Raw genomic sequence first — 25772 nt, 5'->3', positions numbered from 1 at the left:
GTGGCTGTTATTGTGTACAACGTTCTCCTGGTTCTGCTCACTTCATTCAGCATCAGTCCATACAAATCTTTCCAGGTTTTTCTGAAGTCAGTCTGCTCATCATATCTTATAGTACAATAGTATTCCATTACATTCATATACCACAATTTGTTCAGCCATTCCCAATTGATCAGCATCCTCTCAGTTTCCAATTCTTTGCCACCACAAAAAGAGCTGCTATAAATACTGAGTTTCTTGTCCTTCCCGTGTCCCTCCACTACCATTTTCGTCTTTTCTCATCTGAAGAGTCAGATCATCTATGCAGAGTGCTTTCCAAACCCTAACATGCTCAGAAAGGTTAGCCAAGATCAGCCTTGTCTTTAGTCTCTTCTGGCTCAGCTCAGCTCTCTCCTTCCTAGATGTAGTGGCCAGTAAGGAGCACAGGACTCCAGGGGGAGCAAAACAAGAGGTCAGAGGGATCCTTTGTAGTCTTGGATTTTAATGCCGCCAAATAAAGAATTCACTTTTCTAGCTGCTATATCGCACCATGGACTCATATTCAACTTACTGGTCCCTAAAACCTTCTTATCTTGTCCAGATTAACTGTTGTCTAGGCACCTCTTCCATTGTGGTTTGAAAAATCCCAAATGGACTTTTGAAAAATCCAGGATTCTAAGTTAGATCTAGTTTGATGCATTTTATAGTTATTTTTAGTTCTAAGGCTCCTCCCAACTCTGACGTTCTGTGTTCTAAGGGCCCTCCCAGCTCTAACATTCTATGTTCTAAGGTTTCTTCCAGCTCTGACATTCTATGTTCTGAGGGCCCTCCCAGCTCTGACATTCTGTGTTCTAAGGCCCCTTCCAGCTCAGACATTCTGTGTTCTAAGGCTCCTCCCAGCTCTGACATTCTGTGTTCTAAGGATCCTCCCAACTCTGACATCTTGTGTTATAAGGGTTCTCACAGCTCTGTCATGCTATGTTCTAAGGCCACTTCCAGCTCTAAAATGCTTTGTTTTAAGTTCCCTTCCAGCTTTGCCAGTCTATGCCATGTGTAAAGTTGCCATGTGGCAGACTGAGTTTGTTTGTGGGTATGTACAGAAGTTAGGCAGCAAATGTCCATCACTTGGTGCAGGGGCTGATTGGTGGCATATGTGACATGTGTGTGTGCATGGTGGAGTGGTGTGTGTGTGTGTGTGTGTGTGCATGGCGGGGTGGTGTGTGTGTGTGTGTGCATGGGGGGTAGTGTGTGTATGTATGTGTGTGCATGGTGGGGTGGTGTGTGTGTGTGTGCATGGCGGGGTAGTGTGTATATGTATGTGTGTGCATGGTGGGGTGGTGTGTGTGTGTGCGCATGGGGGGTAGTGTGTGTATGTATGTGTGTGCATGGTGGGGTGTTGTGTGTGTGTGTGCATGGCAGGGTAGTGTGTGTGTGTGTATGTATGCATGGCGGGGTGGTTTATGTGTGTATGTGGTACATGGCGGGGTGGTTTATGTGTGTATGTGGTACATGGCAGGGTGGTGTGTCTGTGTGTGTGTGCACGTGTGCATGTGTGTACCTTGGACAGGATCGCAGGCAGGAAGGAGCTCTAGAACAGAGGCCGCAGTAGGACACATTGGATCGTATTCACCCTTAGAAGAAAGAGCAGCTAGGTCCAGTTGCCAGGGAGGATCAGGCTGCTAGTTATTTACTAGAAGACAAAACATAGGAAAGTGACTTTTAGAGAAGGGAGAATTTGCAAAACTGCCAACTTCTCCAAAACAAGCTGTGTACCACACCCTTGCCTCTGCCTACTCTTCCTTCCCCAATACTGATCCATTTAGCAATGTTTTCCAGGGCCAAGTCACCACTGATTCATGCTTCCCTCGTCACCCCCTTCCAGTTTCCTTGCCTAGTTCCTCCAAGGAGGGAAGTGAATGCCCTTTGTGGGAGCGCCCCTCTGAAGAGTTAGTTCTATCTGAGATAGAAAAGGAGACAAACTCGAGGTTATGGCAGGAACCCAGGCCTGAGTCAGCAGATCGGAGTTCTTGCCCCATTTCTTTTACTATCTGTGTGACGGGGGACAAGTAACCTCATCTTTCTGGGCCTTAGTTTTTTTTGCTAGGAAATGTCATTTCCCCGTTGTGTTTTTCTACTTCTTGCTCCTCAACCCAATGTTAGGACTTCTCGTGTACCTTTAAGGCTGATTGATGCCTTGGAATGAAATGAAAAGATGTTTTCCTGATACATAAACATCTTAACCACCCATTGTCCCAACTGCTGGGCTTGCCTAGGTGACTGCTCCTATCTTTTCTTCTTCTTTCTCATATTGGGAAGGCAGAATGAATGAGGAGGCGAAAGAGATTAGAAAGGTTAAAGGAGAGGAGTGAGAGAGGAAAATTTTTGTCCCACCCAGGAAATGGGGTCAGAGAGAATAGTAGGAGAAGGTGTTGTCCTGGCCACATCCATTTCCTGGGTGTGGATCTCTGTGATGGGTGATGTGTATGCTCACTCTTCCCACTGATCTCCAGTATATTTGTGGAATAGTGTGCCCCGGGCACTCCTCATTCAGTAATTCCTTTGCTTTGAGATGACTGTGTCAACTGACTGACTATTGAAAGTAAACTCATTGGTGGGGGCTCAGGAGTCCCTTGAAGCTGTGTTAGCCATCCCACAGTGGAATCTGGCTTCTGACTTTAGCATTCAGCTGAAATTGAACTCTCTCCCATGTCACCACTGGTCTCTCAACTGCCAAATCTCAATGGCCTTTTGTCAGTCCTCATACTTCAGCTTTTTTTAGATGACTGATAAAAATCTAAAATTTTTTAGGTGACTGATAAAAAAAGGTATTGTTATATTGTTAAAGAATTTCCCATTCAGCCATGTGGGTCTCCTTAGAGAGCACTCACTTTTCTTTTTCAGAGAAATCATCTGTCCTTGTGACATCAACATTTCAGAATCATCTTCCCAGCATTTTTTTACAGTTTAAAAAATTGACAAAAAACAAACAAAAAAAAAAAGTAAAAAAAAGTTTTTTTACTGATAACTGTTTTTTTTTTAAACCATTTTTCCTTGTGAATGTATTTCCTTCACTTCCCTTACCCATTGAGTCTTCCCTGGAGTCAAACATATGAATATGTATTTTTGTGTGTATGTATATAAGTATGTTTCTATACATATACACAATGTTATATATTATGTATACAATATTGTATATATTATATATAATAAATGTTACATATAATATATTTGTTGTTGTTGAGTCATTTTTCAGTTGTGTCTGACTCTTCATGACCCCATTTGGGGTTTTCTTGGCAAATATACTGGAGTGGTTTGCCATTTCCTTCTCCAGCTCATTTTACAGGTGAGGAATTGAGGCAAACAGGGTTGAGTGACTTACCCAGGGTCACATAGCTAGTAAGTATATGAGGCTGGATATGAACTCAGGAAGATGAGTCTTCTTGACTTCAGACTCAGTGCTCTCTCCATCGTGTTACTTAGCTGGCCACAAATATAATACACACGTATGCAGGTGTGTATATCTTTATCTATATACATATATTTAAAAGAATTCAAAACTTGAACTTTTAACTTCTTATACTATCCTTAATAAGAAATAATCTGTCATCTTTTAGGACCAGAAAAGTGTTGATCAACTGCCTCTTTCCTGTTCAGAATGATGGATAAAGAGAACTCCCGGATAGATTCTGAATTCAGATACACCCTCTTCCCTATTGTCTATGGTATCGTCTTTGTGCTGGGCATCATCTCCAATGGTTATGTGCTGTGGGTGTTTATCAGCCTCAACCCTGCCAAGAAATTAAATGAGATCAAGATCTTCATGGTCAACCTGACGGTGGCTGACCTGCTCTTCTTGGTTACTCTGCCCTTGTGGATTGTCTATTATTGTAATCTTGGCAACTGGATCCTCCCCAAATTCCTCTGCAACGTGGCAGGCTGTCTCTTCTTCATCAACTCGTATTGCTCTGTTGCCTTTCTTGGGGTCATTACTTATAACCGCTTCCAGGCTGTGACAGACCCCATCAAAGCAGCCCAATCCACCACACGCCGCCGGGGCATCATCCTATCCTTGATCATCTGGGTGGTGATTGTGGGGTGTGCCTTGTATTTCTTCTTAACGGATTCCACCAACGTTGTTTCCTTGAAGACCGATGGGGGAAATGTCACCCGCTGCTTTGAACATTATCAAGAGGGAAGTGTGCCTGTCCTCATCATCCATGTCATCATTGTCTTTTGCTTCTTCGTTGTATTTCTTGTCATTCTGGTCTGCAATGTGATTATCATCCGGACCTTGTTGGCTCAGCCCCTCCAGCCCCAGAGCAATGCTAACGCTAAACACAAAGCCCTCTGGATGGTCTGCACCGTAATGGCTGTCTTCTTCATCTGCTTCGTTCCCCACCACATCGTCCAGTTGCCCTGGACCCTGGCAGAGCTGAAGATGGGTTTTAAGGAAAACAGTCGCGTCCATCAGCGCATCAATGATGCCCACCAGGTTACCCTCTGCCTCATGAGCATCAACTGCGTCTTGGACCCCATCATCTACTGTTTTCTCACGAAGAAATTCCGAAAACACCTTTCAGAGAGGTTACAGAGCATGAAAGGGAGTCGCAAATGCTCCCGGGTCACCACAGACACGGGTGTGGAAGTAATCGTGCCCCTCAACAACTACGCCATCAATCCCACGAACAATTAGGCCATGGCTCCCCTGACCCAGAGTCAAGACCCATTGCCCTGCAGGGGTTATGCTGGGCTCCAGGAAGGAAAGAGAAGGCCCTCCACCTGAGCCCGGACAGTACCCTCTGCCTTATTTCTCTGGATAACTGCAGGTCAAGTCTGAGCGGAGGTGAGACAACTTCTCCAAACCAGGCTGGGAAGATCTAAATCTTGCTTGAACAGGCTGCTCTGTCTTCCCTTAGAAAAATACGCCTGCTCTTAGGAAATCCTACTCTCCTCAGCTTCCAAGGTCATGTTAAAGAATCGGCATGCACTCGTGTGGTGGTTCCCATTTAGCAGTTCACAAGCCCCTTGGGGGTTCAGTATGATGGTGCTAAATAGAGTGCCAGACCTAGAGTTAGGAAGATCTGAGTTACTTACTGGCTGTGTGACCTTGGGCAAGTCACTTAACCCCTTCTGCCTCAATTTCCTCATCTGTAAAATGAGTTGGAGAAGAAAATGGCAAATCACTCCAGTATTTTTGTTAAGAAAACCCCAAATGGGTTCACAAAGAGTTGGACACAACTGAACAACAACAACAACAAAAACCAGTAAATAATTGCAGGATATTATAATTATTATATAAAATTACTGTGGGGGTTCACAACACATTTTATTGTGTGTTGATGGAACAAAAAATATTGGAAACCACTGCTGTAGGGAAAATAACACGAGATTTGGTGCCACAGGATCAGGGTTCAAATCCCAGCTTTTCTACTTATGGTCTTCACAATTCTGGGCAAGTCAATTAACCTCTCTAGGCCTTAGTTTTCTCCTCTGGAAAATGAGGGAATTAGACAAGATGACCTCTGGGGCTACTAAATCTGTGACTCTATGACTCCCATTCTATGAGATGATGCCAGACTCAAGGCTGGACCCAGAACCCCAGTTGTCTGATTCCTCCCCCATTCAATGACTATATTATTCCCTGTGAATCCTCAACATCCCACTGGAGGAATCAACATCGCAATAGAAGTATCCCATAATCCTCTGGGTGACAGCTCCCATAAAGCATGGTTCTATGAAGGGCTAAGTTGAATGGATGGATAGAATCCACAGGACAAAAGGAGGGACTGGGAATCATCCCCAGTTGAAGTTTTTCCCTTGGTGATAGAGAAGATGATGAATTGACTGCTTTGTGTCGCCCTCATTGGAGGCCTGATGTCTCAAGGGAAGGGACTGTCACTCAACCTCCCCAGCTAACAAACTCTGATGAGGAAAAGAATTGAACCAGATGAGCTCTATGGTCACAAAATCATAGATTTGGAGAGCTCTGTGAGTGTTAGTCTGTAAGCCCATAGAGCCTAGCACAGTGTCCTGGAGGTAGAAGGATTTGTTGAGAATTTGTTGAGAATTTATCAAGTGTATAGTGGGCAGAATAATAGACTTTGAATTCAGTTTCATCCATGTTCCAGTCTCATCTTTATTTTTTTGTGTGTGACTTTGGGCAAATCACTTAACCTTTGTCCCGTCTTCAGTAAATGCAGATAATAAGACCTGCCCTGTCTGCCTTAGAGGGTTGGGTTGTTTTTTTGTTATTTATTTTTTGAGCATCCGACAGAAGTGAGACAACATCTATGAAAGCACTTTGTAAATCGTAAAGTCCAGTGGAAACATACTTCAATGCTTCTAGACTTCCAAAGATCTTTGAATTTGTCTGCCTGGGTATTCCTACTCCCTCAGTCTGCAGTCCCTTCCATGCTTGTATAGACAGTTTCATGAGTCACTGTGACCTCAAAAGTTCAACATCCGGTGCCCAATGCTGTGGTAATGTGCCTTTCCAACCTTAGCCAGGCTAGTTCTGACTCGACAGATGCATAATCAGTCCATCGAGAGTCCACATCCAAAGCCTTTCCAGTTTGAAACAACCAGCCAATGCGTGAAGACAGGTTTCACCTGCATGCCACAATAAGGCATCAGAGGAGTATAGTCATGGAAAGCATCAAAAGAGTGAATTGTCCCCCCAGCCTACTGAAGTGAGTGACATTGACTCCTTCCCAGGTACTGAAGTAGAGGCCTTTCTAGAGTCGTCGTTTTAAGAGCAAGTGTGGCAGGAAAGGTACAGATATGGCAGTTGGAGACTGGAAATCCACCCTTCTCCTCCACTAGGATGGATTGACCCTTTGAAGCCCACACCTAAAAGGCCGGTTCAAAACAAATGGACAGCTACAGCCTCAGCTAGACCTTGAACAATGTTTGTGGTGTGTGTGTGTGTATGTGTGTGCGTGTGTGTGTGAGACGCTTCCATATCAGGGGACGGCTTCTGAAGCCCTTCCTCCAAAGCGTGGCTTCCCACCTACCTCACTGCCTGGGGCCACGTCCAGACACTGAACGCTGTGTGGTTTTGAGGGCAAGGGAGCAGGATGGGCCTTGCACTCTTGAATTCAGTTGGCAGATGTATGCAGATAATAACCAAATGAGATTTCCCCAAATAAATGTAGGGGAAAGAGCACTGGGTTTAGAGCCAGAGGACCCAGTCCTGGGTCTAGGGCTGGATTTAGATCTTAGGAGAGGAAATGGATCCCCAGCGAGGGGAAATGACTTGCCCATGGTCACACAGGTACTGAGCAGCAGAGCTGGGATTCTAACCCAGGTCTTTTTTATTCTAAAACTAGGGCTTTTTCCACTTTGTCACACCTTCTCTTTAGATCCCAACTCCAATTCTGTCTGTATAACCTTGGGCAAATCTACCCCTCTGGGCCTCATCTATAAAAATGAAGGGGTTAGTTTAGATGATTCTTTTTTTTTTTTTTTTGGCAATTGGGGTTATGTGACTTGCCGAAGGTCACACAGCTAGTAAGTGTCAAGTGTTTGGTCTGAGGTTGGATTTGAACTCAGGTCCTCCTGACTTCAGGGCTGGTGCTTTATCCACTGCGCCACCTAGCTGCCCTAGTTTAGATGATTCTTGTCAGGCCTATCAGCCACAAAAACAAAACAAACAAACAAAAAAACCCCTTGGTAACAGTTACATAAACTTTAGTGATTTGCCGCCCTAGTGCTTAGTTTAGAGTAGTTTAGAGTATGGTCATTGGTTTAGAGTAGATGGTCATTGATGTCTCTTTCAACTCTTTAATTCTGTGCTCTTCCTGCTTTATGAACCAGAGCTGCAAAGGCAGCTTTTGGCAAGGATGTGCTGGTAAATGTTTAACAACTGGCTCTTTGGAAGAAAAATGTATACATGACACATTTTTAAGTGTAATGTTCATTATTAACATTTTCCCCGTCACTTTAAGTTGAGATGATCAACCAAACCATAAATCAGACCCTGATTTCTGACTTATAAATGCTCTCACAGAAAATTTAACAGTCTGCCAGCCAGCCCATTAGAGCTGGTTCCAGTATGGCCTCTGGGATAATAATCATAATCAATCAATCAGCAAGCATTTAAGAATCTCCTGTGTGCTGGGTACTGTACTGCTCATTGGGGATATGGATACAAAGGACAGAACAATCCCTCCTCTGAAGGGCCTCACAGTTTAAGCCCTGAGGAGGCAGGGCCTACACACAGAGCACTGGACTTGAAGGCCTGAGTTTGAATTCTGCCTCTGACATCTACTAGCTGCGTGATCCTAGGAAAGATATCTGCCTCTCTGAGACTCTTTTCTAAAATAAGAACATTGGATCTGATGACATCTGGAAGGTTCCTTCCATCTCTAAATCCATAACCCCATGCCGTGGGGTTGTGTGCTTAGGCAGGGCAGATCTGGTTGGGGGCAAGAAGAGGAGGTCCCCTAAACAATTGGCATCCAAACCATGTTGGCAGACTCATGTGGAAAATGGGCTGCGTGCTGGAATTCCAGAAGTTTGTGACCATCCTCAGTACTGCTGCTACTTTGAACCCTGCTTCTTTGCCCTGTGTCGTGTAAGCATTGGATGTTAAATAAATCTATTTTTGATACGCAAAACAGGAATCACTTTTTCCTTATGGATACTTATCCGTCCAAGGACGGAGAGCTTAGCTATGTGTTTGGGCTGGCCAGCTGGCACAGTCTGGAGCTTTGGAGACTGACTGAAATGGTCAGATCTAAAGTTGATGATGATTAAGGGGGGGGGGTCCTCTCTAGGAAAGCTCCTGAGCTCTTGTTCCCCCAGTTGATTAGCCCCTTCCCAATCTAGTCCTATAAGTGTGTGTGTGTGTTTAAGAATGTGGGTGTGGGGCTGGGATGGAATTAACAGAACAGTTGTCTGTTTGGGGGTCAGAGAAATCCCCATTTTTCATTTGACCCTTCCGAAGTCACCAGGGATCCTTGGAATCCATAGATGCCCAGGGGGGTCTGTACCAGCCAAACTCTCAGCAAAGCACAACTGTCTACTGGGAAGAGAGTTGACTCATCACCCAGAAGAGAAGAATGCCTTTTGCCCTTGATCTGCTCAGGGACAGAGTCCCTTGGGACATGAGTCACTCACTAGCCTTACAGGCCACACCTATGTTCAGGCCCTAACTTGCCTTGTGGCTAAGCCTCCTAAATAGGTTTCTCTGCCTCTCCAGCATGATCTCTTTCAATTCCAGTCTGCACATGGTCACCAGATTAATCATCATATTGCCCAGGTCTGATCTTACCACTTTATTCCTCAAAAACCTTCTCTGTTACTCCTTTTCCTTCATCCCCCATTTATGTGGTCAAGACCAAAAGACTTAGCTTGGCATTCATGGCTCCCTACAATGTGGGACCACCCTATATTTCCAGTCTTATCTCATAGGATTCTCCTTAACCTGTTCTATGCCTCAAACTGAACTACTCATTTGTCCTTTGATTTCCTGCCTCTGCAATTTTGCTCATATAACTGGAAGGCCAGATTCCATATCTCTGCCGGTTGACAGTTTAGTCAATTTTCAAGGCCTAGCCTGTCAGTGTTCATGAAGATGAGGCATGGCAGGGCACAGGGGCTAGGGAGCAACAAGCAATTACTATATGCCAGGCACTGTATTAAGTGCTGGGGAAATGGATGAAAGCAAAAAGAGACAGTTCCTGCCCTCAAGGAGCCTCCATTCCAAAGGAAGGTAGACAGCACACCAAAGAATGTGGAAAAGGGGCCCGTGGGAGGTGGGGGCTGGGAAGCACAGCCCCCAAAGGAATGAAGGTTGGCCAGGGTGGTCCCCTCCCCAAGACGGTGGGAAGAACTTACCAAAGAGAGAAAGGCGTTGTTGTGGTCTGGGGTGCTGGGAACCCTGAAATTCAAAGGTACAGGGTGTGAGTCTGCCTCAAAAGAATTCAACCACTCAAGCCTTTCAGTCAAAGTAGCTAGTTTATTTGTGACACCAAAACAAGGGGGGCCAGACTCCTAGTGAGTCTGTGCATTTGTGACGCCAATACAAGCAGGCCAGATTTTAAGAATTTGAGCAATTTAATGGGGGCAAGATCAATACTTTTATATAGAAAGACTGTGGGAGGATCTGGATGGGATCCAGGAGTGGCAAGTAGCCTGGGGTGGTCCAGAGGGAACAGAGAAAGGGGCCTGGGTGGGATTAAGGAGTGTCAAATAAGCTAATTAAATAGTCAAGCTTTGCTGGGGTGGCGCCAGGGATCGGGCTGTGTGGGAAAGTCCAGGGCTCTTCCTTTTAGGTGTCCAGATCCCAAAGACATGGTCTTTTCCTTTTAGGGGCTCAGACCCCATTCCCATCAGGTTGGCTTGGTAGGAGGAAGTGTGAGTGAGAGTGAGTGAAATAGCAACCCAGGCACCATGGCAAAGTTGAGGAAAATCAGAAGCCAAAGGAGAGAGAAAGAAGAGCTTAGGCAGGAGAGCTAGCCGAGTGGCATTATAACAATTTGTATTTCTATAACTCTCTAGTGTTGGCAAATCATTTTACATATATTATCTCACTGGATCCTCACAACAACCCTGTGAGGTAGGTGCTGTTATCTCTATTTTACAGATGAAGAAACTGAGGCAAACAGAGGTTAAATGACTTGCCCAAGGTCACATAGTTAAGTAGGTATCTGAAGCCAGATTCAAATTCAAGTCTCCCTAACTGAAAGTTCATCATTCTCTCTCCTGTGCCAGGCTGCCTCTTCATATAAACTTAACTATATTATAATAACAGTGACTGACATTTATATAGCATATTATGTATTATATCATTTGATCCTCACAACAGCCTTATAAGGGGTCTCATATGCTACAAGACACTGTATTGGAATGGATAAAGTAGTGGATTTAGAGGCAGGAAGATCTAGGTTCTAATCCCATCTCAGAGTAGCAATTGTTTTCTGTTCTTGGCCAGAAACTCTGAGGGTCTTCCCTTCTCAGACTGATATCTTTGGGAGGGTAAATTGAGCCATTCCAGCCCTCAGTCATTGAATGGGCGTGGCCTCAGACAAACTGAGGCCTGGGAAAGACCTTAATTTAGAAAGGCCAAGGTCACCCACTGCATCCTGGGCCATCGCCAGTTGCCTTGACTTTTGTCTTTCCGCTGGACTTTGATGACTCTGGAGAAGACAGTGAGGCTGACGATTTTGCCCAGCTCTGTCCCACTCATGTCCAATTCACATGCAAGTCGGGACATCCCTCTTGTGATGTCATTGATCTTCTTCTAGAACGAAGGACCAACAACAACAACAACCTAGCACATGTGTGAGCCTGGAAAGTCACCTACTATCATCTGGAGCCTCAGTTACCTCATCTGTAAAATGGGGATAATAATAATCATAGTACTTAGGTCAGAGAGTTGTTTTGAGATTCAAGGGAGAGAAAGCATGCAAATCATTTTAGAAATTTTAAAGCACTATGTAAATGTCAGTTTTTGTTATTATTCCTTCTCTCCTTCCTGGAATTGTTAGGTATTGTTGGGGGAACCAGCAACAGGAGTCACCAGCTCCTGCCTCGGGTTTATGAGCATCAGACCAGCATTATGACCAAGGCAAGAGCAGGGAAGCTGTGTGCAACTGAATTAACATCCTATTCCTCGATAATAGCCTTTCCCTGCATAAATGTAATAGGAGAGAACCCTGCTGGAAGAACAAGTTAACCCTCATGCTTCCACTCCTTCTCTTCCACACGTCTCCAAGATTGGACTGAGAGAGGTAGGTGGGTCCAAGAACCTTCCTACAAATCCCCTAGATGAGCAGGACCCAATTCCAGGTTTGCCTGAGGAGAGTTGCTGCAAGGTGTCAAAACCTAGAGAAATCCCAGAGAAGTGTAATCTGCCAGCTTCTACACTTTCTTGTCTTATCAAGGTGGAGGTGTGAATTTAAGGATCTTGCCCCCTGAAGCTTTTTTCCTCAGGCTCTCCCCATACACAAGGTCTCTGGGGCATTTCACCCCTTCCCCAACAAGAAAAAGTTAATCAGACTTATCTCATCCCAGGAAGCTTATAGAGGAAGCTAGGTGGCACAGCAGATAGAGCACTGGTCCTAGAGTTAGGAGGACCTGAGTTCAAATCAAGCCTTAGACACTTCCTAGCTGTGTGACCCTGGGTGAGTCACTTAACCCTGATTGCTTCCCTCCCTGCCCCCCCCAAAAGGGGCACACTTAGCCCTGAGAGAAGAGAAATAGATCAATCAACATTTATTAAGTACCTGTTATATACTTCAGCTATCAGTGATGGATTTAGAAGCCTCAGCTCACATGTGTCACAGATACTTATTTGGGATTTGGGGTCCAGCATTTGACCCTCCTCATCTTCAAGGTGGAGAATCTGCTTTCTGCCATTGTGGGGAAGAAGAGGGCCATAGTTTTGTGCTTCCTCCTTTATTGTCTGTCACCAAGGGGAATATTGGGCTACAATTATATCTATCTTCCACACCTTCTAGGGGTATAACAAGGGGTTCAGGATAAATTCCACTCTCCCCAGCTACTCTCAAGGGAAAGGTAATAATTAGCTTACTATCACCAGCTTAGCTGCCTCTCACTAAACACTGTTTACACAAAAGACCATCACAAATAGTTATTGCTGCTTCATAGAAGTAGGTAGTAGATAGAAATCTGAGACATCCCTTCCACATCAAGACTTTCCTCATCTCAGTTTCAATATATCTCAAGTCAGCATAAGAAATTAAATGGGACTTTTTGGGGAGTTTTGCAGAAGCCACAGACAATACTTGAAGGTCAGCAGATAACACAGAAAAAGTTTAGAAACTCAGAAATGCATAAAATATATGTATGGTATTGTATAACATCAATTCGAATTTTACAATAATGTACTGTGAACACCCCAAAAAAGAAAAAGAAAAAAATTCAGACTTCTTCTCTGATATGAAGGGAGGGCCAAAAAATTTTACATGGATTTTCCAGATCGTGGGAGTGCCGTGCCATGCCCCTAACCCCCATGGATGTGGAAGGGATAACTGCATGTAGATTAGACTAGGCAAAATAATACACGGGAGTAGACAGACCTTTTGGCAGTGAGATAAAACTCATCTCCAAAGAAGAAAGAATAGTCTCACCAAGGGGGAACTTGTTCTTAGCAATCTCTCAGGTTGCAAGCACTAGAAGTCAAGAGAAATGTTGGGGGCCAGATCCCTACACATCTGTGGCTCCAAGGAGATGTTTACATTTAAAAGTCTGTACTTTCTTCCCTCAACCTCCTCTCTCAGAGGCCTCTTGTTGTCTTTCATTCTAGGACCAATGATTCTGGGAGGTCAATGTCTTGACTTGCAAGTGAATTGTATGTAAATGTAGCAGAGCTGTGCAAAGTCTTCAGCCCCGTTCTCTCCTCCAGAGTCATCAGAGTTCAGTGGCAAGACATAGGTCAGGACTACTGGCGACGGCCCAGGATGCAAGATCTTGGCCTTTTTAAGCTAAAGTCTTTCCCAGGTCTGTTTGTCTGAGGCAACACCCATTTAGTAGTTAAAGGCTAGGTAAGAACTGAGACAAAACATGGCCTACTTTGCCTTCACAAAAGAATCAATCAGGGAGGGAAGACTTACTCTGTCTCTAATTATCTCCAGAGGTCGCTTCTCCAATGACAGAACTGTGCAGCATCTTACAGCTCATGAGGAGATCTGCCTTTCTTTGGGCATAGTTTCAGAAAACTGCCCCAGACTTCACTAGAACTTGGGTTACACTTGAATTTTCCCTGCCAATTTTTTTCCTATTCTGTCTGAATTAAATACTTTGCTGTTTGATTTATGATTGTTGCCTGATCTGTTGGTTGAGAATGCACTGGATGTGGCCATATAACCCAAGTAGCAGTGTGATTCTAGAGTTGAGTAGGATACTTATTATAGTTAGTAAAATAGGACAGAGTGAAAGAGAGCTCCTGACATGTTCAGTTGTTTCAGTTGTATCCAACTTTTTGTGGAGCCCCTTGGAGTTTTCTTGGTAAAGATACTGGAGTGGCTTGCCACTTTCTTCTCCAGCTCATTTTATAAATAAGAAAATTGAGGCAAGTGAGATTAAGTGACTTGCCCAGGGGTCACACAGCTAGTAAGTGTCTAAGGTCAGCTTTGTACTCAGGAAGATGAATCTCCCTGACTCTAGGCCTGGTTCTCTATGCAATGTGCCACCTGGCTGTCCCAGCTCCTGACATAGGATTTGTGAAATTCCCCAAGACCATGGGAAATAGCTGAATGAAGTGATGAGTGATCAGACTGGCACAGTTGGAAGTAGATTTAAGAAAGCCAGATGGTGGGAAGGAGATGGTATATCTCTTCTTTACTCAGTGGGGAAGGGGAGCATTCAGGGAGAGCCTGTGCACTCAAAGCTCATACTGCTAGCAGACACACTATCTATGTGATCAAGTGTCTTGCGCTCCCCAGATCTTAGTTCTTCCATCTGTAATACGAGGAGGTTGGGATTAGGTGGCTTCTGAAGTTTCTTACTCCTTAGGAAGATGACTCTCAAATCTGTATATCCATTCCCTATCTCTCTCTTGAGCTCCAGTCCCACATCACCAACTGCTCCTTGGACATCCCGTAGGCAGCCCAAACTTATCATCTTCCTTCCCAAACCTACCTCTCTGCCTAACTTCCCTGTTGCTTTGGAGAACACATTCTAGTCACCCAGGTTCACAACCTTGCTGTCTGCCTTGACTCTTGACCCTCACTTACCCCTCTATTCATTCAGCTGCTTCCTAGCCCCCCCTTACCCTGAGACTTTCATGGATTACTACTGGTGGATGGTGGTTATTGGAACTGACATGATGCTCTCTACCAGCCCCCAGCCTATTTTCTGCCTAGTTAGGGAAGCAATGGAGACACAGACATTTGAACTTCCTGCCCCTCTCCCCCCAACCCCTGCAGACAAAAATGAGCAATCAATCTTGTATTATCTTGTATGTTTAGTGGTCAGTTATAAAGAAAAAAAAAAGTCAAGCATCTTGTTTAGTGGGATCAATGATAGAGTTGGGCAGAGATGTGGGAAAAAGCCTTGGCTCCTTAAAGAGACAAGTGACATTATCCCTGCTTTAGCATGAGTTGAAGCTAGTGGCGGTGCGATTTGCAGGCCTGGACACTGACCTATTTGGATCTCCCGCAATCAAGAGAGATGTATGATCAGCAGATCCCTGGGCAAACACAAATTTCCCATTGACAGCAGTGTCTGTAAACAAATATCATAATTTCTACAAATGTATATACATATATACACACACACATACAAATATAGCTATATTATATGCCTATGTATGCATATCCTTACACATATATACATATGGGTGTGTATACATAAAGATATGCATAAATGGATATAAAAATATGTACACAGACACACAAACACATATATGGGACAGTGGTTAGAGTGCTAGGCTTGGAGTCAGGAAGACCTGAGTTCAAATTCAGCCTCAGACACTGTGTGTGACCCTGTGTGATCCTGGGCAAGTCACTTCACCTTATTTGCCTCAGTTTCCTCATCTGTAAAATGAGCTGGAGAAGGAAATGGCAAACCACTCCAGTGTCTTTGCCAAGAAAATCCCCAAAAGGGACAAAGAATCAGACATGACCAAAAAATGACTGAACAACAATGAAAAACTATTTTCCTTTTAGATTATCTCCAGTTTATCCTATGTCTTGTTTGTACATAGTTATTTGAATGTCTTCTCTCCCTTTAGACTGTGAGCCCTTTGGGAACAAGGATTGTCATTTGCCATTCTCTGTATCCCTTTTGCTTAGCACAGAGCTTGGCATGTCGTATCTTTAGTTGTTCAGTCGTTTTTCAGTCTTGTCTGACTCTTTGTGATCTTATTTGGGGTTCTCTTGGCAAAGATATTGGAGTGGTTTGCCATTTCCTTCTCTGGCTCACTTTACAGATGAGGAAACTGAGGCAAACAGGGTTAAGTGACTTGCCCAGGGTCACAGAGCTACTAAGTGTCTGAGGCCAGATTTGAACTCAGGAAGACAAGTCTCCCCAACTCCAAACCCAGCACTCTATCCATTGCACCACCTAACTGTAACAGGCCTTTAATAAATGTGGCATGTGGTAGGTCCTTAATAAATGCTTGTTGACTTGACTCTACATACATACATACATACATACATTTTATATACTATACACATTCACATTCAGATATTATATATGTAGAATAGTTAGATAGATATAAGATAGTTATAGGGTGTCTCAAAAGTCTCTAGTAAAGCTTAAAATTGCTTTAAGACTTTTGGAACACACACACTATATACATATATATGCACACATATACACACACCTACATAAACATATACACCTACATATATGTATACACACCCCTACATATATGCACACCCCTACACATACAGATACACAGCCTACATATATGCATACACACATACTCCTAGATATAATAGAGGAGAGCTTGGCCTGGGCCAGCTTTAAGGGGGATGACTGGTGATAAATCAAAGGCCCCTTACTATCCCCAAAGGACAATACTTGTCCTTATTTTTCTTGGTCCCAATTATCGCTGTTCCACACTGGAACTACCCTCCTCTTACAAGAACTCTGTGGAGACAGCATCTGTTACAAGTAAATCTGCTCCCCTAAAAGGGACGCTATGGTATGCTTGTACTCCCCGCTGTGTGGTGTTTCCTCCAGCACAATGGGAGTTTCTTTATAGCAGGGACTATTTTATCTTTGAAGGCAGCTAGGTGGCTCAGTGGATAAAGCACTGGGCCTCGGGTCAGGAAGATCTGAATTCAAATCTAGACATTTACTCAGACATTTACTAGTTGTGTGACCCTGGGCAAGTCACTTCACCTCTGTTTGTCTTGATTTTTTTCAACTGGAAGATGGGAATAATAGCAACACTTACTTCCCAGGGTTGCTGTGAGGATAAAATGAGGCAATATTTATAAAGTTCTTAGCATAGTGCCTGGCACATAGTAGGCTCTATTTAAATGCTAGCTAGTTAATTATTATTATCTTACTATGCCCAGAACCTAGCAGAGTGCTTGATACCCAGTAGGTACTTAATAAATGCTTGTTGAATTTAATTACCTTGGGAGGAGTAAAAAAAAAAAAAGGTGACTTTTAATTTTTCTTTCTTTCTTTCTTTTTTTTTTTCTGGAGGCAATTAAGGTTAAGTGACTTGCCCAGGGTCACACAACTAGTAAATGTCTGAGGCCGGATTTGAACTCAAGTCCTCCTGACTTTAGGGCTGGTGCCAACTTTTAACTTTTTTGTAGAAATACTTTAAATATAAAACATAGATCATATGCCCTCAGGAATATTTCTGAATGTTGCCTAGTTTTGAATCCTGGCAAAGTAATCCCTTAGTAGGAGGGTACATGAATGGCACCTGCCTACTCACCAAGCAGAGTCTTAGTTTGCCATTTCTTAGAATCTCAGAGCAGGAAGGGCCCTCTGAAGTCTAAGTGGAAGCTACGCAGAGCAAATATAGCCTAGGTATAAGGAAACCTATCCCGATAATCAGTGCTTCCCAGTTGTGGAATGGGCTCCCTTGGGAGATATCCTAAGTGATTCTCATAGATTTATTTTTGGTTGTTGCTGTCATTGTTGTTGTTTATCTTTCGTTCTTAAAAAGGACCATTATTTTTGGTATTTCGATTGCTCTCGGCTCCGGAAGAGGACGGGCCCTTGTCCTATCACAGACCTCAGTTCTAAGGGTTGGCCAACAGCTCTGACTTCCTGCCGCCCTCAGGCACAGGGCTTGACCTTGGTAGGTTCTGCAATCTGAAACTGACAGCATTTTGGTTCCTGTTTTTGACATGAAGTGTTTTGAAGATATTTCAAAACTCACTTCAGTTATGAACTACCCCTCATATCTAGACATTCTTTGATATCTCAAAGATCTGCAGTTTCGTTGAGGTAGGCACCCTGCGACTTGTTAAGTGACTGCTGAAACTCAAGGCAGCCACCCTAGTGGCAATCTGCTCGTGAGACCCGCTGGTCCTTGGACACATAATAAATGCTTGTTGACTTGATTTGACTTCATCCCTGGAAGCCTTTTCAGCTTGGTAAGACCTACCAGAGTTTGTAGATGGCTGGCATAACCTTCGAGAACCCATGTAGACATTTTTTTGGTCTATACTGGGATTCCACTGGTCTAAGGAATTCCCAGTGTGGAATTTCAGAGGAAGACTTTGAATCCAGGGCGTGGGATCATAGAGAGCAACTGTCCATCTTCCATCTCCAGACCTTTGCACTATCTGTCCTCCATGTCTGGAGTACTTTCCTTCCTCACCCCTGCCTCATGGAATTCCTCTTTCTTCAAGATGCTGCTTACCATTGCTTTCTACAGGAAGTCTTTCTTGATCCCACTAATAGCTCGTTCCCTCTCAATTCCGTATTTGTTGTTGTTGTTCAGTCATTTTTAGTCATGTCCTACTCTTTGCGACCCCATTTGGGGTTTTCTTGGCACACAGCTAGTAAGTGTCTGAGGCCAGATTTGAACTTAGGTCCTCCTGACTCCAGACCTGGCACTCTATTTACTGCACCACCTAGCTGCCCATCTATTTCATATTAGCTTCATTATATTTATCCTGTGTATACTTATAATGTAGGAAGTGTGTTATATTGGATAAAGAGCTGGTCTTGGAGCTAGGAAGACCTGGATTTAAGTCCTGTCTCTGATACATACTAGATATGTTACCTTGGTCAAGTCACTTTAACTCTTGGTGGTCTTAGACTATAAGATACAGAGTAAGTACCAAGCTGTATCAATTGAATACATTTCCTTATCTAGGGAGTTCTCCCCATAAATGAAATCACAGGTCCAGTCCCTATTCCTATATATTTGTACATGGACTGGTCTCCCATTAATTAGAATGTAAGCTTTTTGAGAGTGGGGATTATATCATTCTTTGTGCCTCTATCCACAGACCATGGTAGACATTTAAGAAATACTTGTTGATTGATTTAAAAAAAAAGGGGGGAGTAGAATTTGATATATCCATTAAGTGCCTGCCCTCAAGAAGCTTCTAGTCTATTATGAGGTTATAGCACATACACAAGGAAGCAAACCCTAAGTCTGTATACCACATTGTTTCAAGAGTGAAAGAAGTAGAGGGGATCAGGACCAGCAGAGTATAAGAAGTAGCATTTGCTGTTTGTCCTTCGTTCTCAAAGAGGACCACGACATTAGGCAGGTGATGCCATGACATACATTTGGATTGAAATGAGGGAGGGCTGTGCAGAGTAAACAGCCTCACTTTCTCGTCCGGAGTCATCTGGGTCCAGTAGACAGATATAGACCAGGACAACTTAAACCTGAATCACTTTGGCTCTCATAGGTCCCAGGCCAAGCCCGACTTGGTCGTTGTTTGGGCCCTGATTGGTAGCATTTGAGCTATGTATTGGAGGGAACTATGGATTCTATGAGGTGGAGGTGAGGAGGGAGGACCCTCCTGGGAATGGGAAACACTTGAGCAAAGGTACAGAGATGGGGATGGAATGTCACAGATGGGTTGGTCTGGCATGATTTGCCCTTTATGAACCCATGCTGGCCCATGGCAATCATCATGTCCTTTTCCAAATTCTCATAAATGATGGTAAAGTATAAGATTAGAGATTAAATAACTCCCAAAGGGCATGGGTTGGGTCATCCTCATTTCCTTTCTTTTAATTGCCTTAGTTTCTAAAGAATCCTTGTTATGTTTGTTGAATAACAACTGCCAGCCTGGTAACTTCCTGCCCTCTTCTTGCATTAGCTCAAGAAGAATCTGTCTTCCAGCGGGTCTGACCTCAAAGAAGTCACCCACACCAGCATACATCCAACTGGAGATGTGCTGATTAAAAGGGCTGCTGCCATCTGGAAGGCCCTTGCCCCACCCCAGCCCAAACCAAAAAAGCTTGCTTTTTCTTTTAGCTTGGAATGTGACCCCCAACTATCTTTCTTCTTTTACTGCATTTTTTATTATTTGTATTTCTGTTTACATCACAATCATTTTCCTTTATACTGTATTGCCCTCCTACCCACCCCTGCACTAAAATAAACCAATCAGTCAAAACAGATTGATATCATCAACAATCAGCAAGCATTTATGAAGTGTTCACTTAATAGGTGTCTTAGTGGGTCAAGAGTTGGATATGGAGTCAGGAAGACCTGAGTTTGAACCCTATCTCATACGCTTTCTAGCTGGGCAATCCTAGCTCAGTTGTTTTTCAGTCATGTCTGACTCTTTGTGACCCCATTTGGAGTTTTCTTGGCAGAGATAAGAGAATGGTTTGCCATTTCCTTCTCCAGTTAATTTTACAGATGAGGAAACTGAGGAAGACAGGGTTAAGTGACTTGCCCAGGGTCACACAGCTAGTCTCAAGTGTGTGAGGTCAGATTTGAACTCAGGTCTTCCTGAATCCAGGGCTGGTGCTTTATCCACTGTGCCATCTAGCTGCCCTTCCCATTAAACTTTGAGCTCCTTGAGAGCCAGGACTATCTTTTGCCTTTCTTTGTCTCTACAGTGCTTAGCACAGTGCCTAATACATAGTAGGCACTTAAGTGCTTTATTGACTAACTAATAAACACTAATAAGTGTTTACTGACTAACATGTTGTCATGAGTGCTGAGGAGACAATGAAAGGCAAAAACATGGTCTCTGCCCTCGAGGAGCTCCGTATAGTAGCTGTGTATGTATGCTTCAGCTACATTTGGCATCCATAGTTATCTGACCTCAAGATTCAATATTGGCTGTTACACTTATTCTGTCCTCAGTAGCCTTTCTGTGTTGTTTTTATTTCTATTATTGTAGTCATTGTGTAAGTCATTCTGGTCCTGCTAACTTTGCTCTGCATTGGTTCATACAAATCTTTCCAAGTTTCTCTGACTTGACATTCATCATTTCTTCGGGCACAGTAGTTTGCTATTCATATGTAATACTTTGCTAAATCATTGCTCAATGGATGGGAACTTTGTCTCCTGATTTTTACTACCCCCAAAAGTGTTACTATGACTATTTTGATACATATGGGAGATTCTTTTTGACTTTGAGCTCCTTGTGGTATATATGCTATTGGGAGTGGAATTGCTAGATCAAAGGGTATGAAGAGCTTAGTCATTTTTCTTATATCTTTTTAAATTGTTTTCCAGAATGGCCAGCTCCACCAGCAATGTATTAGTTTACCTGATCTGCCTGACCCACAGCCCTTCTAGCACTATTTCCATTTTTTTCCCATCTTTGAGAGTTTGCTAGATATAAAGTGAAACATCAAAGTTGTTTTAATTTGCATTACTCTTACATTTATTTATTCAGAGCATTTCTTTCCTACAAGGTTAATTAATGATAGTTTATACTTCCTCTGAAAACTATTCTTATCCTTTGCCCTCATATGTACAGTGGGCATGTTATCTTTTTCCCACGATCCCAGTAGCTCTAGACATTGTCTCTGACATTTGTGATTCTGGACTACCTGGTCATGATATTCCTGTAGATTTCTTCAAAATATATTGAATCTAAATGTAGATACTTAAAACCCTCTACTACTCAGAAAGCCAGTCGAGTATTTATCATAGCATACAAAGAAAGACAAAAGAAAGAGTTGCTGGTCTTAAGCAAGGTATATTCTAATGGAATAGACAACATGTAAACAAATGCACACACACACACAAAACCTATATATACAATGGATATGAAAGGCATCTGAAAGGGGAAAGGATGGACCAGAAAGGGCCTCCTGCAGAAAGTGGGCTTTGAGATGAATCTTGAGGAAACTAAGGAAAGTAGGAAGCAGAGGTGAAGAGGGAAAGCATTCCAGGCACACAGACCCCTGAAATTACTAAATTGTATATACTCTTTCACCCAGTGGTACCACTAGGAGTTGTATACCCCCAAAGAAATCAAGAAACCCATATGTACAAAAATATTTATAGCAGCTCTTTTTGTAGTGGTGAAGAACTGGAAACTTAGGAGATGCCCATCATTTGGGGACCAGCTGAACAAGCTTTGGTATATCAATGAAATGGAACATCATTGTGCTACAAGAAACGATGAAGAAATGATGGATTTCAGAGAAACCTGGGAAGACTTGTATGAACTGATGCATAGAAATGAGCAGAACAACTTACAAATAAAATAGCTCTTTAAAGTTAAGCAACTTTGAAAGACTGAAGAATTCTGATCAATACAAGGACCAAACATGATTTTAGAGCACTTATGGTGAAGCTTTCTGTCTACCTCCAGATAGAGGGGTGATGGGCTCAAAGTACAAATTGAGCCATGTATTGTTGGGTCATGGTTAATACAGGAATTTATAAATTGCATATTTGTTAGGAGGGTTTAATTTTTCTTTCTTTTTCAATGGGGGATCTGGGAGGTGGGATGGAGAGAAAGTGGATTTGTGTTACTTAGAAAAGAAAAGGGATTCTGGGCTGGTCATGTCAGAAGAATGTTTGGTTGTAAATGGTCCTCCTGACTTAGAGCACGGAGCCCACAGGACTGGAGGTGGCTATCCTAGATAGAGGGAATACCTCACATGGGAGTAGCCCATACTCTAGCTACTTGGCTAAAAGTTGAAACAGCCTGTCAGAAATCTTCTATTTTTGTATTCAGAACATTTGGTAGCCCCATGTCCTCACTATGTCCACCGATGGGAGACACTTCTGAGCATGTGACTGTTTATGCTGTTGTCTGTCTGTAGAATGCATCTCCACACCAAGAAACAAGGCTGTGAGAAAGGTCACCCAGAGTTAGCCAGTAGTGCTTGGTTTTTGTTTTTGTTTATTTGTTTTGTTTTAAGGAAAGCCTCTCCTCAGTTCCTATGTATGGTTTGTAGCATGATGAGTGATTAATGATGACCAAAACTTCATCCCCTTTAATCACTCATAATACCACAAACCATACCAAAAAGCAAGGACATCTGTAAAATGAGCTGGAGAAGGAAATAGCAAACCACTCCAGTATCTTTGCCAAGAAAATCCCAAATGGGATCACAGAGACTTACTTATTCATGACTGAACAACAAAAAATGGGGCTTTGCCTCAGGCCAGAAAATGTCAAGGGCTGGTAAAACATCTGACTGGGTATGATGGGGTGGTGGAACCTGGACCTCAAAAGGCAGAGATCATGTCTCTGGAAGAAACCCAGAATCCCAGCAAGGACCCCATGAGAAAATTCTTTTCTTGTTACAGCAACACACAGAGTTGACTCTGTAATTCCTCAGATAAAGGCTATCAGCACAGACACAGGGCTCGCCTGCCCAAGGATCCTGTCTCTGGTCCCTGCCCAAGAACCATGCTCTGGCAATCCTTCTATCTCGTCTGTTCAACGAAGCTATCTCTGTGGGCTCCCTGAATTTTCCCATACATTCCTTTCCCTGTCCCTTTTCCATATAAGCTTTAGCATCACTCCTATCATGTTGCAAGTTCCTTGAGGAACTTTGCCCACTTCTATTGGCATCACAATAACCTTTGCCACTTGACTGGAGGACTGTTTGAGTGTATGAATTCATTCCAGGTCAGGCCCCTTGTATCTTGACATTTTGGGGGTCCTAGCACCCCTAAACCACATCAGGTGTACTTCGTTTCCTGGAGAAAATGTCTGTTACAATGTCTTTCCCCTGGCAGTGTCGCTTTTAGGAGGGTAGAAACCTCTGTGTGTCTCAGGGTATGATTCTCCCAACCTCCCTTCCCCTCTCCCCATCCTCCCTTTTTCTAGTGAAATTCTTGTCGGTGTATCTGGTACAGCCAATCAAATAGAGATTCAGTTCCATGGGTACCTTAACTGTCCCCCAGCTCAACTTTTTGAATAATTAATTAGACATTTCTTCTTAAGAAGTCTGAATTCCCCCAATTTCCTGTCCTGTGACAATTTGGTCTTCTTAGAATTAGTCCTCAAATAATTCAATCATAGTTTAGAAACTAACGGGAATGAGCATGAAACTCTCTGTACCTTCCTTCCTCAGTTTCCTGTTTGTTTGTTTGTTTGTTTGTTTTTTGGAGGGGGTGGGGTCCAAGATTGATCCATTAGTGGTTCCCAAATGGTGGAACTGAGGCCCTTGAATGCATATGTCATCCTTAGAAGAGGACCAAAGAGGAAGGACAAACAACAACAATGATTAGAAGCATGGACACAACCCTGATTACCCATAAATAAGCAAATACAGGTTCTGCGGGTAAGATGCTTAGTATGGGGATTTGTTCTGTGAAGTTTGGATTCAGTCAAAGGGCTACATTTGAGAACCTAGAGGGCCACATGTGGCCTTGAGGCTGCAGGTTCCCCACCCCTGGTGGAGTGGATAGACAACTGGAGTGGAATCAGGGAGATAGACCCCTTTTCACTTCTGCCTCTGCCATGTACTGGGCTGTGTGACCCTGGGGAGGTCACTTAAACTCTTAAAGTCCCAGGCAATTCCTTAAGAGTCTAAATTTCAGAGTGGAAGCTGGCTAGAACTGAGATAGCCATGTTTTCTGATGGAGTTGCTACACCAGTGAAGTCATGGGTTTGTTCTAAAAAAAGAAAAAAATCTTTTATAGCCTGAACAAAACTTAAGTCTCAGATATGTTGTTTTCAAATGTCTTTAATTATTGTTGAGAATGATCAAATACAAATCCACTTAATTCATAGCGGCTTTTTGTTATTAGTCTTCTCAATTGATGGATACCAATAACCCAATTTATACCATGGGGTGGAGGGGTGGGGCACAGAGATCTGTTAAATTTGCTGACATTTAAGAGGATTCCTCATAGCAAAAAAATTTGGAGAAACATTGAGCTAGAGGGAGGAGTACAGGCTAGCGTGGGGAAAAAGAGCTCCTTTTGGGCATGAAATTGGAAGTCGTGATAAAAGTTTGTCTGGAGACACGGGGGTGGGGAAGCTAAAACTTGCACTGGGGTCTACTGACCCCAAGTTCTTTAGTCATTTTGCAACATCATGTTACCAACAAAGGATATTTACTATTTTTTCATTAATTTACTTTTAGTTTTCAACATTCAGTTCCATAAGCTTTTGAGTTTTAAATTTTCTCCCCTTCCCTCCCCACCTCCTTCCCCAAGATGGCCTGCAATCTGATAAAGGCTCTACACATCTTTCTCCTTTTATCCCTTTCCCGCCTCACTAGAGTTTTGCTTTTGACCACTGCCTCCCTCAATCTGCCCTCCCTTCTATCAGCCTCCTCCCTTTTCTTTCTCTTTTCCCTTACTACTTCTTCCCTCCCTTCTAGCCTCCCTTCACTTCTCAAGATACAGTTTTCAAGAGTTATAGAATATTTATTATTTTTAATAGAGGCCAAGTGACTTGCTCAATCACAGAGCAGCTCAGTGGCAGAAACTGGACATGAGCCAAGGCCTTCTGGGCCACCCCTCCACCCCTCCCCCCAGTCAGGGTTCTTTCTTCTACCTTTCTATTTTCTAAAGGATATTGATGATCTTGCCAGGGTCCTCCCAGGCCCCATGAATTACTGTATTTTCACATAGCATCCACTCTGGACAAAATCTCCAACCTAGAAATCAAAAAGTATGACACTAACTGTGTGACCCTGGGCAAGTCACTTAACTTTTCTTGGCCTCAGTTTCCCCATCTGTTAGATGGGGATAATAATAACATCGACCTCCCAGGGATGTTGTGAGGGTAAAATGAAACAACATATGCAAGATGTTTGCAAATCTTAAAGTGCAATATAAATGTTAGCTATTATTATCATTATCATTGTTATTATAATTGTTATGTTGATAAAGATAATGATTATAAACTCATGCTATTCTTCCATGTACTGAGTTTGGGGGATGGGAGAGCAAAGTGGGGGAATGCCAGCCAGGATACAGACTGCCCTGAGACTGCTATGAT

The 25772-nt window shown here is 43.2% G+C and overlaps 1 protein-coding gene across 11 annotated transcripts in view; it reads left to right on the top strand.

The window, feature by feature from the left end:
* Positions 1 to 25772, top strand: part of PTAFR (platelet activating factor receptor) — a 60053-nt gene that overhangs the window by 21618 nt on the left and 12663 nt on the right. For 7 of the 11 annotated variants that reach the window (XM_027864346.1, XM_027864352.1, XM_027864345.1 and 4 more), the window contains one exon: positions 3591 to 5102. The exons of 1 other annotated variant lie outside the window; for it this stretch is intronic. In XM_027864346.1, the coding sequence (XP_027720147.1) occupies positions 3632 to 4669 (1038 nt within the window). In that variant the 5' untranslated portion in view covers positions 3591 to 3631 and the 3' untranslated portion in view covers positions 4670 to 5102. Of the gene's footprint in view, positions 1 to 3590; positions 5103 to 11468; positions 11712 to 13249; positions 13700 to 21877; positions 22040 to 25772 lie in introns of those variants that run through there. 3 more of the 11 variants (XR_003569290.1, XR_003569292.1, XR_003569291.1) reach the window with 3 other exon arrangements.

This window comes from Vombatus ursinus, unplaced genomic scaffold (genome assembly GCF_900497805.2).
Source record: "Vombatus ursinus unplaced genomic scaffold, bare-nosed wombat genome assembly UNPS02014775.1, whole genome shotgun sequence".
In the NCBI taxonomy this organism is placed as follows: Eukaryota; Metazoa; Chordata; class Mammalia; order Diprotodontia; family Vombatidae; genus Vombatus; species Vombatus ursinus.
Note: the sequence above shows the minus strand (reverse complement) of the source record. Positions and strands in the feature narration are given on the sequence as shown.